At 40.5% G+C, this 17,199-nt stretch overlaps 1 protein-coding gene across 1 annotated transcript in view; it reads right to left on the bottom strand.

Moving 5' to 3' along the window:
- LOC133346001 (low-density lipoprotein receptor-related protein 2-like) overlaps positions 1-13,339 on the bottom strand; it is an 80,732-nt gene extending 67,393 nt beyond the window's left edge. The window contains 4 exon segments of the mRNA XM_061557233.1: positions 422-538; positions 4,331-4,453; positions 5,786-5,893; positions 13,111-13,339. Coding sequence (XP_061413217.1) covers positions 422-538; positions 4,331-4,453; positions 5,786-5,893; positions 13,111-13,174 — 412 coding nt within the window. The 5' untranslated portion in view covers positions 13,175-13,339.
- Positions 13,340-17,199: the final 3,860 nt, after the last annotated feature.

The raw sequence follows: 17,199 nt of genomic DNA, 5'->3' as shown, positions 1-17,199 counted from the left end.
CTTGAGTCTCGTGAGCAAAGGTACTGTTTAAAGGGCTACTTCATTCGAAGGGACGTTGAGCGTGGTACACTTTAAATTACGTTAAATAAACAGTGACAGAAGGGCAATGCACTTGGAAACCTAGTACAGCATTTCCAGATCGAACGAATTCCCTTCGAGTGCACAAGCATGTGGCCATGGAACTCAAAGCCCTATGGACATGCTGCCGACGCAGGAATTAAAGGAGCAGACCGAGGGTGAGATCGAAGGAGGGAGCGGATCGAGGATGTCGCCGGTGTATGGGCGCATTATATAAGTGCATGGCGAAGGAAGATCCGAGCTGCCGAACCCGTGGAACAATGTGACTTTAGGCTTAGAAAAGGGGCAAGAGGTGTTTGTGGCCGTGCCGCGCACGCCCCCGTGAGTCGGCTGTGCAGCTCACGGCAGCTCTGCTCGTCGGAGCGGTCATCGCAGTCCTGGAAGTGGTCGCAGCGGAACGCGCTCTGTACGCAGTGTCCAGAAGCGCACGTGAAGTGGCTGCTTGAGCACGTGCTTCCAGCTGCAGTGGGGAGGGCGGAGAGGATCGGTACGAACAATAGAAAGAGTAAACAGCCATTTTCAGGGCAGGGTTATTTAAATGGACATGGGTGTTATACAAATTAACCTTATGGCGGCACCCCGGGGGGTACCATAGTACCCCTGTTCTCGCACGATGTCCGTGATGCAGTCATTTTTAGTCCGTTGATGGTCGGCGATGTGGCAATCGACTCATCTCGACGAGCTGTACACGATGTCCTATTCAACGTTGATTTTCGATAACGGATTTTTTTAATGCTATAATGTTTGGCGTTTCGACATCGCGGAATAGCACTGATTTCGGATTGATTGGAACCCCAGTCGCAGAGTTAAGTACACCCCTGGAAAAATAGTGTCCCAGAAATATAACATTGAATTGCCTCGGCCATCTTGTATTATTTGGTACCCCGGGATACCGCCATAAGGATCAAATATAACGTCTAAGCCGCACGTCAATACACTGATGGATGAAGGCCTCCCCATGCCCTATTGGTCATGGGAGCTGTGTGACCACACCTCACCATGCTGGTGGTCAGTTCGGGTTGGTGAAGGTGGTACCCGTGACCAATTGGAATATCACTCGCCACTGACGTTAGCCCTGGCCAGAAATCGAACTCGGGTGGCCGTGTTCATAGCACGGTGTGTTAACCGTTGAACCACCACTCCACTCCGTTATATAAATGTAGTTGAACGTATAAGTGACATAAGATATTTGTCGAGGCAGTGGCATCCGTGCTTTCCACCCAATCTCTTAACTCCGATAAAACTGCAGCACTTTTTCATTAACGAATCTTATCTACGGTGTTGTCAGCTGGGCTAATGTGCAAATGGTAAGCAGTGAAAATTAAGACTTTGGGGGAGGCATTAGGGAGTGATGGTGAAGGAAATAAAGAACATGAGGTCTGACGGCTTTTGGAGCAGTGTTGTTACCAGCGGTGAATAAGCACAAAATAACAGAAAGAACTGCACATAAAATACCTGCAGAGAGACGGCAGTAGGGATGGAGTGGTCGTATGTCTGAGTTATGTGTAGAAAGGTGTCATTAAAAATACCTTCTTGCACTATTAGAGTCTGCAAATGGATGTTTTACACATGTTATCGCATTAAAATAGTATAGCTATCAATTATATATGATAATAAAGTATGCAGCGTTGATAACTAATTAATTATATATAATCTCACCACTGAATTAAATGAGTAATTTGAAATTCATCCTAATAAAGCATCTCCTCTGCACATTAGCTTTTATATAAATTGCATGACATTCTTTGCATATTCTTGGTAGATTTTTTAATTGATGTTATTTCTGTACCCGGCCCAGCTTACCAATAGGCCTCAGTTCTACTCCTGTGATCCATGCATGAGGCTTCACATTGAGAGACTGAGGAGGTAAATGAACTGTAATATTTGTAGGAGTCAGTTGTTATCGTTAGCTCCGATATTAAGAAAAAAAAACCCTATAGAATGCCAACCACTAATCTGCATTCACAACTTCACGAATCATTGAAAATTTTCTCCATATAAAAATTCATCATAATCATTTTTCATTCAGTATTTTTAAAGGCGTTGCAATTACTTTTTTAGACAGAATACTGGCATTAATTCTAGATTTGAAGCTTTCGTGATTGCAAGGATTCATATTCTCCCACCCACACAGATTCCTACTTGAAACCGGATTCCCACCACCACCCATCTCAAAAGAATTATCTCATCAAAACGCTATACCACAGAGCCCATGGCATTTCTGACCAACACCACCTGGCCGGTGAATTAAGACATGTACATCGGGCCCTCAGGATGAACGGATACTCTGACCGCACCATACGCCAAGCTGTTTCTCCCACCATACAGAAACAGCCATATGAAACTCCGACCAAAACTATCACGTTACCATACATAGCAGGCGTGACCAAAAATATCTCCAAAATTCTAAACAAACATAAGATCCAAGTCCGATTCAGTACAGTGCATAAAATCCGTGATCTGATTCCATCTGTGAAGGATGTCGTTCCTGACTTACAGTATCCTGGAGCCTACAAAGTGAGTTGCAGTTGTGGTGATTGCTACATTGGAGAAACGAAACGTCATGTTTCTGATCGTGTCCGCGAGCACAAGTCAGATCTGAAACACGGCAGAACTGATTCTTCGGCTGTTGCCGATCATTGCTACAACTCTGTGGGCTCTCATGAAATTGTCTTTTCCGAGACCAAGGTGCTCTGCAAACCTCCTGGCTACCATCAAAGGTTTGTACACGAAGCTATACAAATATACAAACACAGACATAATTTCAACCGTGATGAGGGTTACAAACTGAGTAATCATTGGAAAGATGTGATTAACCATGCAAAAAAGATGTAACTACACTTATTTGGACCATCTTATTTGACCGACAACTATTACAGGTTATTGATAGACAGCCAGTTTGTTGTTTTACCAGTTTTAGTTTTTACTTGCTTTCTTTTTTCACACTTTTGTTATGTATGCTAGGTGTTAGTTACAAACCACACCTCTCCATAACAAAGTCTCAGTCCTTTGTTATGCAGTCTATTCTTAGTCTTAAGCTTCACCTTACTATATTAATAAAAAGTGTGCCGTTTCTGGCCCTTCCCCCCTTAACCGTTATATATACGGAGTGGTACTACTGGTAGGAACGAAGTGAACCAGCCTAGAATAGATTATATCGTCCGTCCGTCCGTGTAGCAACATCGCACCCTACTGCAAACACTTGGCAGGACCCTACAAAAACCTTTAGACTCAGTGATGCTTTCCTGGCTAAACAAGTGTAACATTCCCTTATAATTTCCTGAGATAGCTTTTAATTAAAAAATGTAATTAATAATTAACTCACAGCGGCCTAAAGCCTACAGCTAGGCCTAAAGCCTAGAACTAGGCCTCAAACTCTCCCTTCGTATCGTACCCCCGCGTGTGTGAAAGGGAGTTAATGTGTAACAATGTTACATTCCCTGATGTTTTTTTTAATAGAAACATTTACATTTAAAGCTTTTACATTAATAATTAAAACATTTAAATTAAAAATTAACTCACAGCGGCCTAAAGCCTACAGCTAGGCCTAAAGCCTAGAACTAGGCCTCAAACTCTCCCTTCGTATCGTCCGATTAGGTGTAGCAACATCGCCCCTTACTACAAACACTTGGCAGGACCGTACAAAAACCTTTACACTCAGTGAGAAATTTCCTGGCTAAACAAGTGTAATAATACATTATGTTTATATTCTTGGTTATTCGTTCCTACCAGCCCACCCCTCAGGGACCTGTTTCTTGTGATCTCTCATTTACTTGAGACAGCTGTCGTGGCTGTGATGGTTCCACCTGAAGACGGAGGCTTGTGTTGCTTCCGAAACGTCGTGATTTTTTATTTTGTTTTATTTTACTTTTATTAATTTAATTTTTTTACCTACGTGACTTTACCGAAAAAACCTAAGAATAAGAATACAGGCATTTATAAATGTTCAGTTCTGTAGAATAAATGTATTTTATGGCATTTTTTTTCTAGGTTTGCTAATGTTAGCATTGCTCTGGGTGATGATAATGCAGCGTGAGTTTTCAAACCTCTCTCAGAAGATACAGGCACCTATAAATAATGTAACGGAATATGACATTACATCACTCTGTTCCTGACAACTAGGGTGCTGCTTACACACCAAAACTCTACCTGTTTAATGGCATGTGTGAGTGAGGAAGCACTTTGATTGCAGCGTATGAAACACGGGACAGCTATGGGCAGGAGACACGGACGACGGCAAGACTGAACTCACGGCAGTTCTGGTGCTCGTCTGATCTGTCCGCACAGTCCGCTTCTCCGTCGCACACAAATGCGCGTGCGATGCACCGGTTGTCACTTAGACACCTGAACTGGAGCGTCGAACATGTTGCAGGGGCTGCAAATGCACAGAAGAAAAGTTTATGAATTGGCCTGCGACACACACACACAATACTTCATCACATATTATAAATGCAGTTATGAAATGCATGTAATATTGGTCCAATAGACCAAAAATACCCTTGAGAGGGGCTCTCGATAGCGCCCTTCCACCAACTGCTCAGGGCTGCACCTTTATCTTCGTTACATTTAAGAGTATTTGGCTGCAGTACATTTTCACGTGATAAGCCAATTCTTTGAGCTATCATTTGTTGCCAGGTAGGTTCTGAGAAAAGAGCTATAGAGCTCAGTGGGCATTATCTAGTTAAAATTAAAAAATGCAAATTGTTTGGTTTAGTTTATGTATTGTCGAATAATTATAATTATTTTAATATTGATAATTGGTTCTTTACCCTTCTATCTGGCAACAAAACTGACACCTTTTTGCAAGGAGTCATGTTTGCATAGACCGCAATACCTGCAGTCATAATACAAACAAAAGAACATAACTCTGATAATGTGCACTGTCCTTGAAGTTGATTGGTCCACACCCGAGACAGCTTTCCTTCGAGCCTAGTCTCATATGGGTTGGACCAGATGACGCCAAAAGGCGCCTTTTGGCGTCATCTGGTCCAACCCATATGAGACTAGGCTCGAAGGAAAGCTGTCTCGGGTGTGGACCAATCAACTTCAAGGACAGTGCACATTATCAGAGTTATGTTCTTTTGTTTGTATTATGACTGCAGGTATTGCGGTCTATGCAAACATGACTCCTTGCAAAAAGGTGTCAGTTTTGTTGCCAGATAGAAGGGTAAAGAACCAATTATCATATTTTTACTGGCAAATGAGGTCCCCATAGTATTTTAATATTGCTTTAATAAATCAACAAGTCCATATTGATGGTTGATGCTTTGAGTTACATGATGAAATATAGTATTTCTTTCATGTAAAATGCTGTGTAAACTATTGTGCAATATACTGTGCTTTCTGCCATAAAACCTAAATCTAGTAATCGATTATTTACTTAACTTTTACATGTATAGCCATGGCAGCAGTAATGAACCGGGGAGAGTGAGCCAGTGTGTTTTGTCATCTCAAACAAGGCTGCTCTTTGAACCGAAATGTTTTCCACTCTAATGAGGAGACAAGTGGTTTGGAGATCTTTGTTTTGGACAGGAATGTAATGAACCTGCTGCACAAGCCCTCCCCTGGCGCCCATCCTCTCCCCTGTTATGCTCTAGCTCCAAACAAAAATATCATGGCGGGTGCCCTTGTACTCTGTCATATCGCCTCCTGAGTATCGACGGAAGCATTCGTCGTAATGAACGTGTGCAAGAAGAGCGGGACGCACAGCAGCCTCTCTCATCTGAGTTGTCGGAGCAGTCGTTGATGCTGTCGCAGACCCAGCTGCGGGGAATGCACGCGCCCGAGCCACAGCGGAACTGCCCACTGTCGCAGCCTGGGTGGACAAACCAGCACATGATGCGTACACGTACATGTATTATACACATATACCAAAGCAACTCTCCAATGTGATGTCCTATTTTCGGTCAACATGCTGGAAGTTTCTTCACACGGTCTGAATTCGTGCCAAGTAACATGCAGTGCAACGAGAAAACTAGCCCATCACACGTATATATGTGTATATCAGAGCAACTCTTCAATGTGAGGGTATTTTCGGTTTCGCTGTGTAGCTCTCTGATATAGTCTTTGGTTGTACCGTGTGTCATTCAGCATGATGTCCAACATTTTGCTGCATATGCTCAGAATTCAGTTGAATTCAGTTCCTGGAGGCTCACATCAAACACATTGGAGACTGAAGCAGGAAAGCACGACTTAAAAAAAAAACCTACTCTGCAGTAAACATCAAAGCACTGAAAGGGAGAAAGAAGCTATGGTGTAGGGAAATGGGATTAAAGTTTTTGGTCCAACAGAGTAGATTTGTATTTAATCATAACTCAATAATTACAAGGGCAACATTTGAAACACACTGCCACCTCGATTGCTATTCCAGTTCGTATTTATAAAGGGCCCTTTGCAACCTGAAGCGAATTTGTAATAAATTTCGCTCATGTCAATAAATAGCATCATTGGTTAATCTTACAATGCAATATACTTGCGCACGTATTATTTTTTGTATGTTTTTTTTTTATAATTAAACAGGCGTTTTCAACCACTTGTCTACCCTCAGGTCAGATATCACTCGCCACCGATGTTAGCCCTGGCTGAGAATCAAACCCAGTTTTGCCGGTTCATAGTACATTTCTTTAGAATTGCTTTTTTGTATTCTTGGATCTTTCGGTAAAGTCACGTAGAAGGGAAATAATAAAATAATAAAAATAAAACATAATAAAATTCTCACGACGTTTCGGCCACAACGCAAGCAGCCGTCCTCAGGTGAAGAACAGATCTGTCGGAAAGACAGCGTCCTAATGACAGCCCTGTTCTTCACCTGAGGACGGCTGCTTGTGTTGTGGCCGAAACGTCGTGATAATTTTTTTATGTTTTATTTTTATCATTAAATTTTATCCGTTCTACGTGACTTTACCGAAAGATCCAAGAATATGAATCCCTGCAGTCACGAAAGCTTTAAATCGAAATCTGCTTTTTGTGTTTAGTTTGTTGTCCTTCCCCCCCGAACCTCTGATTAGCACGGTTGGCTATGTACGTTGCGATAAAAGCTCAACATACATACATATACTGCATGATCCACTGTGCCACTGCTTCACCCTTTGATAATTATGAATGCGATGTGAAGGTAGTGTTGAATGAATTGTAAGCTTTTAAAGTAATAGTTAGCCATCCTTAGCTGCTGCTTACTACTAGTCTGCCTGCCCTGATGCCCTGAAGTCATCGTGTTAATAATGATGGCGAGGTGAGTGCAGTTCTGCGGGTTAACTGTGTATACTATATACACTTTTCTTGAGCTCTTTCTAACGTGTGTTACTTTAGACTCGTCTATTCACCTAAATTTGTATTTTTTATGGGTGCATCTAATGTGGGCGTTTACGGGTTAAACAATCTTCACGAGTCTCCTGTACATTGAATAATTAACTTCACATTTTCTCAGTCAGATAAGCTGACACACACTATCATTAGCTGAAGTGTTTGTGTCTCACTTATGATCAAAGATAACATTTCTATCATTAGATTTTATCCTTAAGTGGCACCGTTTACAAACAAAATTGTATTTGTGTGTAAATCGGAATGCCTAAGTATTCGCTTATGTGTATATGTTTACAGACTTAAGATTTAGAAAATGTATACTGCAATAAAAGTGCCTTCATTAAAATAACTGTAAAATAAAGTTACGCGTACTTATTTCGTCTATGGCATATTGGAATCCGCATTATATAGCATATGCATTTTTATTTACATGTCATTTATATTATATGTAAATATATATCAATAAATTATGATTGCACGAACTAGTTATACAAAAATCATACTTGTGAATTCTATTTAAAGATATGTATCAACTCGTACATTGAATTCTCTAAAGATTTAAATTACCAATATGTGCACTGATTTTTCACTGCCTATTATTCTTTTCTGAAACGTAGTTGCTGGGCACAGGCCCAAAATCCCCAAAACGTGAAGAGGCCAGCAACTGTCAGCACCATCAGAGGTACAACAGATAAGAGTTAACACATTTATTTAATTGAGCAAGAATAGAAGAGCCTGCGAAAAGAGAAGATGGGAAGGAATTCCAAAGTCGAGCAGTGCGAGGGAAGAAGCATTAAAGAGAAGAGTTTTGACATGCAGTGTGTTGGTTGAACACAGTGTGGATAAGACGCAAGAGTCAGTCTGGTAGGTGTAATCCCTTAACATTAAAGCAGGAATCAATGAGCGAAGGGGACCGGTATCCATGGTATAAGAGTCATCAGGAGGCGACTGACGATCGTGAGCGAGTGACCGGAGGGAATTTGTGAGTGCTGGATCATCAATTTCCCTGGCTGCTTTACGTTTTAATTATATCAAGTACAGTGAGGCAGGACGTGGGTGGTCCACCCTCCACGTGACAAAGAGCTGTAAGTTTTACATTGTAGAACATTAAGTTTGTTGTAAAGTGGACTTATGACAGCTTGGCTCTAGCACCGAATGACTACCCAGTAAAGTGCACAACGCACTGACATTAAAGGCACGAATAAGAGCCACTGGGTCAAAAGCGTTTTGTTCACTCCCCCAAAATTCTCCTTCCAGCCTGACCCTTAACCTCCAATAGTCTACTCGCACACCCTTAATCATGCTTAGCAATGCTTAGTCCTGCTGTCCTGAATCTAGACAAAAAGTTTCAATGGCTCTTTTATAAATGCCTTCCTGACCTATCAATAATGATCGACGTAATGAATATTTTTTACTTGGGTGAATATCATAAATACGGCACAGTATATCAGAATTATAACCACGTGGCCTGAATGTCCACATTGTGGCACCTAACAGTGGAGATTTCTGCTAATAAAAACAAATGTCTATTTTAGAGCATTAAAATGTCTGTTTGTCAATTCCCAGCTAATGTTCTGACTTAGAAGGTAAATCCCCTTGCTTAAATATATCAATAACAAACTCCTAACAAAACTGCTAGTTATTGTTTTTCATGATAAATACCATTTTAAGACATAACACCACATTTTACAAATAAAACATTTAAATCCGTCCGATGTTTCTACCAACTATGAAAAGAAAATGATCATATATTATTAATCTATATGTTTAATGTTATTATCGTACAGCGTGGCACGCGTCAACATCCCGCTGCATAATTGCGCTGCCCTTGGGTAGCGTGCAATGCCATTATAAATATGCTTTCGTTAAGCCGCACAGAGACACGTGTTCCTGCCAGCTGTCAAATTCGGCAGCCCCCCCACCCCCCCATGTGCCGCAGAAACCATTTTGACAGCGCTGTGCTATCTCTCAGGTCGGGGCTCTGTGATTCTGGTACCAGGCCTCTCCCTGTCTCCCAAAGGGGCCAATCCTACTGATAGCATCGTGCCAGGGAGGGGAATGTTACTGCCTGGTAGTTCCCTTTTTGCTCTAAATATGCATTACCTGGAATGCATCTGACTGATGGATGCCTTGAACTTTGGGATGGAGGTATCTTTTGTGGAGCGTATTAAAACATTGTTTAAATTCTTGTCATATTTGACACCTGAGCTGTTACAAGATACTATCGCAAATTTGTTTTGTATTAGTAAGAGAGACATTCTGTTTGCATAAACATATATGATATATAATACATATAACACAAACCTGAAATGTAAGAATAACAGGTGTATTTTTTGTAGCTATGCTCTTGTGTAATGCGTGGTCACTGTTGGTGGGTGTTTACAGAACTTTGTTCCTGTGGAATGTTTTCCTTCTCTACTACTTTGAACATGACAAAGCAAAATGACACTGCCAATAGAGTGCATGGTGTTAAGTTTAAACGTGATTCAGGTGGGAATGAAAACATTCTTAAACAGTCATTTAAAACATTGATTCGCTAACCACATGGACCTTTGAACAATTCTTGTGTTTTTTTAAAGGGAAATAAATTACCAAATTCTATACCCCCCAAGCCCCCCCCCCCCCACTCCCTTCCCATTTAACCATTTACTTTGTTACCAATATCAGAAGAAGCCCTACCAAGCACAAAGTTTTATGCGCCGTCAGCATAGCAAGGGTTAATTAGTTATGGAACACTTAATCGTGTGAACCATACCAATCTAGCTAGACTCCCAAATTTTGCATAACGGTTAATTAACCGTTCATTGATCAATCAAACTATTTACAAACATTCTCCCGCATGTTGTACTCAAAACGTTATCACCATAAAATCATGGATTAAAAAATGAGTGATCTGCATCACTAACTGTCATCCGCTTGTGGCCAGTTAGCACAGACGCACGTAATAATGTGGCTCTGCGTAATGAAATTGACTCAAGAAAGCATACATTTTAAATAACATTGTTAGTTTAACACGTGGCAGGCTTTTGCGACCAATGTCACCCATAATACAGATTTTTTTCTTTTTAGGTTAGATCGCGTAAATATCTAAATGTGTCGTTAAACCCGCCACCACCTGACACAGCCAATTAGTAAGGGTTGTCACGTAAACAGAACGTGGCCAATTCGTCACTAGTACAGCACACCGGTGTGTTGGAGAGCCAAGCCACAACATTTACAATCTGAGTATGACGTTTTGCCAGTAATTGATTAAGCTAATTGTAATTACTGGTGATACGTCCTACTCAGATTGTAAATGTTTTGGCTTGGCTCTCCAACACACCGCTGTGCTGTACTAGTGACGAATTAGCCACGTTCTGTTTACGTCACAAACCTTACTCGTTGGCTGTGTCGGGTGGTGGCGGGTTTAACGACACATTTTATATTTATGGGATCTAACCCAAAAAAAAACCTGTATTATGAATAACATTGGTTTGAGTTATTGCAACCTGCAAGGATTTGTTGTGTACACCATACCTGTCAACCCCTTATCAGTGCTTACCTTATTACAGACCAATTCAGACGTTATTGGTCACTCCGTGCCCTTATACATATCAACGTTCATCCTGCAAAGCCCGTATTGACACGGCTGTGCACCTTATAGACGTGAAACTCAATTTCCCTGTAGAAGAATACGGGTAACCCGTATGGGTTGACAGGTATGTATACACGTATAATTCAGAGGTTACCCTGTTTTTTTTTACACTAGAAATTGTAGAACACACGAGGCAATGTGTATACTATATACTTTAAAATGCTGTACTAATATATTTAGCATTCTCAAATTCTAGAGTGAGAAATGTATAGACAAATGTATAATATTAATAACAAATCAGACATATGGTGCCGTTTGTCCAGCGATCACTATGATTATGATCACACAATGATCAAAAGAGAATACGAACATTAAACATTGTTACATTTCTACACATAATTTCTTACCACATTCATTCAAATCTATCGTTACTATAACAATTATTTGTAGCCCTTCGTCAGTCCACTGCTTGAAAGAGGGTCTGCCTATGCTGGGTCGGTCATGAGGATTGTTTGACCATACTTCATCACGCTGGTCTCTCTGAAGGTTGGTGAAAAACTGGTTCACTTATCAGTAGTATAATTAAGCACTGATGTTAGCCATTGGCAGGAATCAACGAAGCTCACTAAGTTCATAGCACCCTGAACTCACCGCACTACTTTTCGCATAATTAACTGACATAAATGTTTCGCTGGTCTCTATCCTACAGAACATTTAAGCACTACCCACCAGCATAACAATGCAACATATTTTTCTGTTCCTTGCAAAATTGATTTCCTCTTTCATACATAATGCGGGTTCCTAGTAAGACCATTTACATATAAATAACGAAATGCTTGCTACTGGCTTAATAAACAAACCGATAAAGGGATTAAGACTGTGGGTCTAGTCATGTGTATTCAACATGTCAGTTGGCAAATAAGGTTAATGAGTTACTACTCAGTAATTAAGAGAAGATATGTGGTGACATCAATAATCAATGGGTCGTTCTTGGCAGCCTTGGTAGCAGTGCTATTACCTTCAGTATACATTTCTATCTCTTCGATAGTCCTCACACTTAAATTTAGGAGTATTATGTTTTAATTAATCGTTCGATTTCAATTTGATTTCAACTAATGTATTGTGTACATCTAAAATAAAAATTATGTCAGCTTCCCTGAATAAACTGTTTAAAACGTCGGCTTTTACGACCAATGTTACCCATAATAGAGGTTTTGGGGCTAGATTTCGTAAATATAATTGTCTGTGTCAGGCGTGGCGCGTTTAACGACACATTTATATTTACGTGATCTAACCCAAAATCCCTCTATTATAGTTAATACAATAGCAGACAACCTGCCACTATAATTCTTTGACCTTATTCATGACAAAATGTTATTCATTACCCTGTGGACTTTATACTTGGACCTGCTGACACAAATTATTTCTCAACGTACCCCTGATGAGGTATAAAGTGGGGTTAATTTGACGAAGCAGCAATGTATTGCGTCAAAACGATTTAAATTTCAAGCCCATATTTTGCAATTAGCTTTTGAAACAGCTTTGGATTTACTACACTGTATGAAAAACATCACGTAAAATAAACACATCTATTCACACCTTACTGATAATGCATCCAAGAAGGAACTGTTCATTCTTTATACACCTGTTTGTGATTATTCTAACTATTAAGTTTTCCTAGCTCATGTATTATTTTAGAAAAAAAGCAACTAATAACTACATGATACTAGAATAGGAAAAGTGCATCTCAAACAATGGTTATATAAGTTTCCTTATGGTATTAGTTGCATAAACTAGACAGAAAAAGTAAATGTGAGTGTTTAATACAACACATCAAAATAATTTGATTTAGGTTGATGATTTTTAAATGTCAATTATATTAAAAGCGATATTTCACACTAAGAGCTAATTTGGAATGTTTGCAATAAATATCACGGAGCATACTGGCATGTAACACTGATGCGTTTTTATCGCTTCGAAACTCCTGAGTTTTTTTCCACACCTGTAAAAAAACATCAACTAATTATGAATGCCCTTGTATTTGTTTTGCACTCAAAACAGCCACAGCACAAACTTACCAGGGACCTGCCGTGTGTAATTTTACAAGACACTCCTGGCACCCGCTAAATCTGCAGGCGCCTGCATCATCTCCTTACCTTGAACAGCTCCACTGAAAATACTGCAAAGGATCACGGCAGATATGAGGAGGTGGCCAGCCATTACAGCTGTCACACCAACTCTTTGAGATTATTTTGCTTTCCACGCTAAGGTCAGAATGAAATTCTGCTTGCTGAGCTAACACATAGGGCCGGATAGAGTTGTGTGACCGCCCCCTCCAGCAGAGGCACGTCTCCTTGGCGTCGTGCAGAGTAGTATCTTGGGGAGATCGTGAGTGTGGGTGCAAGATGCACTGGCATCTCGGCCTTATTTGAGGAAGGTCGAGATGTTTAAGACCCGCCCCCAATTTGACCTCCCCCTGCATGCGACGGACTCCCTCTATGAGCTATTCTCTACCCACCCACCACCACCGCCCCCAACACCACAAAGTGCCTCCCTTCCCCTCCAATAAATATCTAAGCCATGCCCTCCCTGGTTGCCCATCAAACGGGAGGCCAGGATTAAACGGTGGTGCCACAACAAGTTAATGACACACTTCATTTTCCACAACTCTACTGTACTCCACTTTCTTACGACTAAATAGAATTAAGTAAAAACGAGCTTTTTTTAAAAAAAGGGTCGTCCTTTAAGTGAAGTCATCTCGGAATTCCAAAATCTGCCTTTGCGAATGTTCCAAATTGGTCCTGGCATACAAATGTAAAGCCACGACATTGTGCACAGCAAGCCTCGTATTAATTTTTTTTATGTTCAATGTTAGTCGATGTGGAAGAATTAAAAAAAAATCGGCGTGTTTGCGTCATTGGGCACATTTTCTTTTTTAACATTCAAGGAGTCATTGAGGGAGGGTGGTCGCGTGTGTTGGAAGAGAGGAGTGGGGGCTGAGAAGCGGAGGGCGCCGCGGGACGCGTGGTACGGCACGGTACCAAAATCCGCCCGGGCGCGCTCCAGTGGAGAGGGGAGCAAGCAAGCTCTGCTCTCTCAACAACATTCACGCCGCTCGTGCAAACCACAACCAACGCAACTCGTTAGTGGCTTTCTTACCAACGCTGAGAATTGCCTCGTTAAAAGCGCTGTCCATGCAAATCGCTTCTCTTGAGGAATACATTTTTTTACAATTGTCTTTATTCGTGTCTTCCACAGTACAATACAATTCCAGCAAAAAAAACGGTCACGAGCATTTAAACACTTGTTTTTGTGATCTTACCCGCTTTTTATTGAGAGACTATATGAATGAGTAGAGTATTTTTTTTATCAAATAAAAAAAAGCGGGGGGACCAGTGGGGGAGAGGGGGTGCTTTAAAAAAATGTAATCCAGGTGTTCTCTTCATAATCGTTTAAATACATGTTTTCTCTGTGAGAGGTGAATAAAAAAAATCCTGAATGAATGTCCCTCTATATAGTGTTTACGTGATTCCCTTTTCTGAAAAAAATAAACATGGTTAGCTTTGACTTAACATTTCATTTATGAGATTAATAATTAATATTATAGCATACTATTTCCCTCTATCATTGTTAAGTTTTACGTATGCATCTGGTCAAACCTTTCGCACATAATAAACATAACGTCTGACAATGTGTGCCCTTCTTCTTGGTTCTTTCGGTAAAGTCACGTAGAAGGGAATTAATAACATTATATAGATAAAACATAATAAAATAATTCTCACGACGTTTCGGCCACAACGCAGTCGTCCTCAGGTGAAACCAGGTCTGTCGAAGCGACAGCGTCTGAATGAAACAGCACACGTGCTGCTTGCGTTGTGGCCGAAACGTCGTGAGAATTATTTTATTATGTTTTATTTTTATTATTTTATTACTTCCCTTCTACGTGACTTTACCGAAAGAACCAAGAAGATGAATCCCTGCAGCCACAAAAGCGTTAAATCGAAATGTGTGCCCTGCCCCTCCTCTCTTGGAGCTGCCAGTTTGTAATCGGATAAAGAGGTCTGAGCATGGTGCCTGCAGTTACAACCGGTGTAAGATTCAGAGCTGTTTTACCCTGTGATTCTGAAAATTCCTCAGGTACTTTTCTGGGAATCACAGTGTAGTTCCATTATTGCAATGCAATCATTAACTCACAACTCATTACAGATGTTAGTGTCAGCGTCCCAGCAATCTGGACTTACAGACAAAAAGTGTCACCAGAAGAAATAATAAGCCCGGTGATAAGGCAAACCAACACCCAGTTAAACACTCACCATAATAATTTGTATGGCCCAGATTCTATAATTACAGTATTCTGCGGTACTATCTGTTACTTGTTCGTTTGCAGATTTAGGAAGAACATTTGTGGGAGAGTTGTGGAAAACAAAACTCTTTTTCAGCTTTGTTGAACATAAATACATTTACTGTTCTATTATAAAGTAAATGTGCATCTGGGGTATGATAGAATAGTTCCATCACATTATAATATTCAGTCAAAAAGATACAAATCTAGGGGAAATATTACATTTATAAATCCAATGTCAATACAGTTAACACCCACCGAAAAGCATTTGCATTTGACGGTGAGAAAACTGTTCATAATCAACGTTTTTGGGTTAGATCGCGTTATTTATAAATGTGTCGTAACCCTCCACCACCCGATACGGCCAATCAACAAAAAAAGTGTCACGTTGACAAAAGACAAATAGTTCACTACTTTAGCCCACCGGTGTGTTGGTCGCGAAAGCCTACGTGTTAAACTGAGAAAACTGTTTTTTGTGGTAATTAAAATAAAGTAATGCATATCATTTGCCAGTGGTTATTTTATATATATAACATTGATGGGAAGGCCTGTTTTTAATTGGTTAATAATGCATCCCTAAAATCTGAACATTTTAAAGCGGCGCATCCTGTCTGTGCTCTATTGCTGAATGGAATATTTCACTCAAATCGTAAATCTGCCCGAAAAAAATTATAACCAACATTACAAACTTATCTTCTTGGTTCTTTCGGTAAAGTCACGTAGAAGGGAAGTAATAAAATAATACAAATAAAACATAATAAAATAATTCTCACGACGTTTCGGCCACAACGCAAGCAGCCGTCCTCAGGTGAAGAACATGTCTGTCGATAAGACAGAGTCTAAATGACACGTCTTAGGCTTGGAGTGTCTATTTAAGCTGTGAGGGAGGAGGAAGAGAGCCTTGACAAAAGAATTTGCATTTGAAGAGGAATTTAGCATATTTATGGGAAATGCAGGAATGCGAATAGTGCTAATTGTGAAATGCGTGGGAGGTGGGCGGGGGGTTTTCAAAGTCATATTATGCCCGTGCATTATGCAGGATTAGCAGCATCAAAGGGAGGGGGCAGGGGCAGGGGCAGCACCAACAAAATTCCTCTTCAAATGCAAATTCTTTTGTCAAGGCTCTCTTCCTCCTCCCTCACAGCTTAAATAGACACTCCAAGCCTAAGACGTGTCATTTAGACTCTGTCTTATCGACAGACATGTTCTTCACCTGAGGACGGCTGCTTGCGTTGTGGCCGAAACGTCGTGAGAATTATTTTATTATGTTTTATTTTATTATTTTATTACTTCCCTTCTACGTGACTTTACCGAAAGAACCAAGAAGATGAATCCCTGCAGTCACGAAAGCTTTAAATCGAAATTACAAACTTAATTAAATGGAACACGGCCAGCCATTAAACTTGGGCTTTCTTTCTGTCAAATAATTAATATGCGACAAATATGATTATGATTAATATATACTTATATTTGTGCCATTTTGTCACCCATTATTGCTCATGTACGCAATCATCACACAATGCCTCACACCTGCGTCTCAACAAAAGTGCCAAAAACCATTTCCAGTTTTTTCGAGACTGCCATAATGCTCCCGTAATTAACGTATAATCTCATTTTAAACAAGGCAATCCGTTTCATATGTGAGCACACCTGCCCATGAATACAACAGTACCCTCCCATTTAGCAAAGGACAAGCAAGAAATGTGACTCATAGCTAAACGTGTGAACATTTTCAGAGATAAAAGGAATCTTGCATTGCACATCTTTCAAACTTGGTCATAGCCGATTGATTTCAGGTGTAAATAATTAGCCTCGCGTTGTGCTGCTATGCAGTTAAAAGGTAATTGAAGCTTGGCGAACTCGTCTGTGCAGGCTTGTGTCGTGGGGAGAGTTCATTTTGTTG

This window comes from Lethenteron reissneri, chromosome 23 (genome assembly GCF_015708825.2).
Source record: "Lethenteron reissneri isolate LAM-NWPU_2019-01 chromosome 23, ASM1570882v1, whole genome shotgun sequence".
NCBI lineage: Eukaryota > Metazoa > Chordata > Hyperoartia > Petromyzontiformes > Petromyzontidae > Lethenteron > Lethenteron reissneri.
Note: the sequence above shows the minus strand (reverse complement) of the source record. Positions and strands in the feature narration are given on the sequence as shown.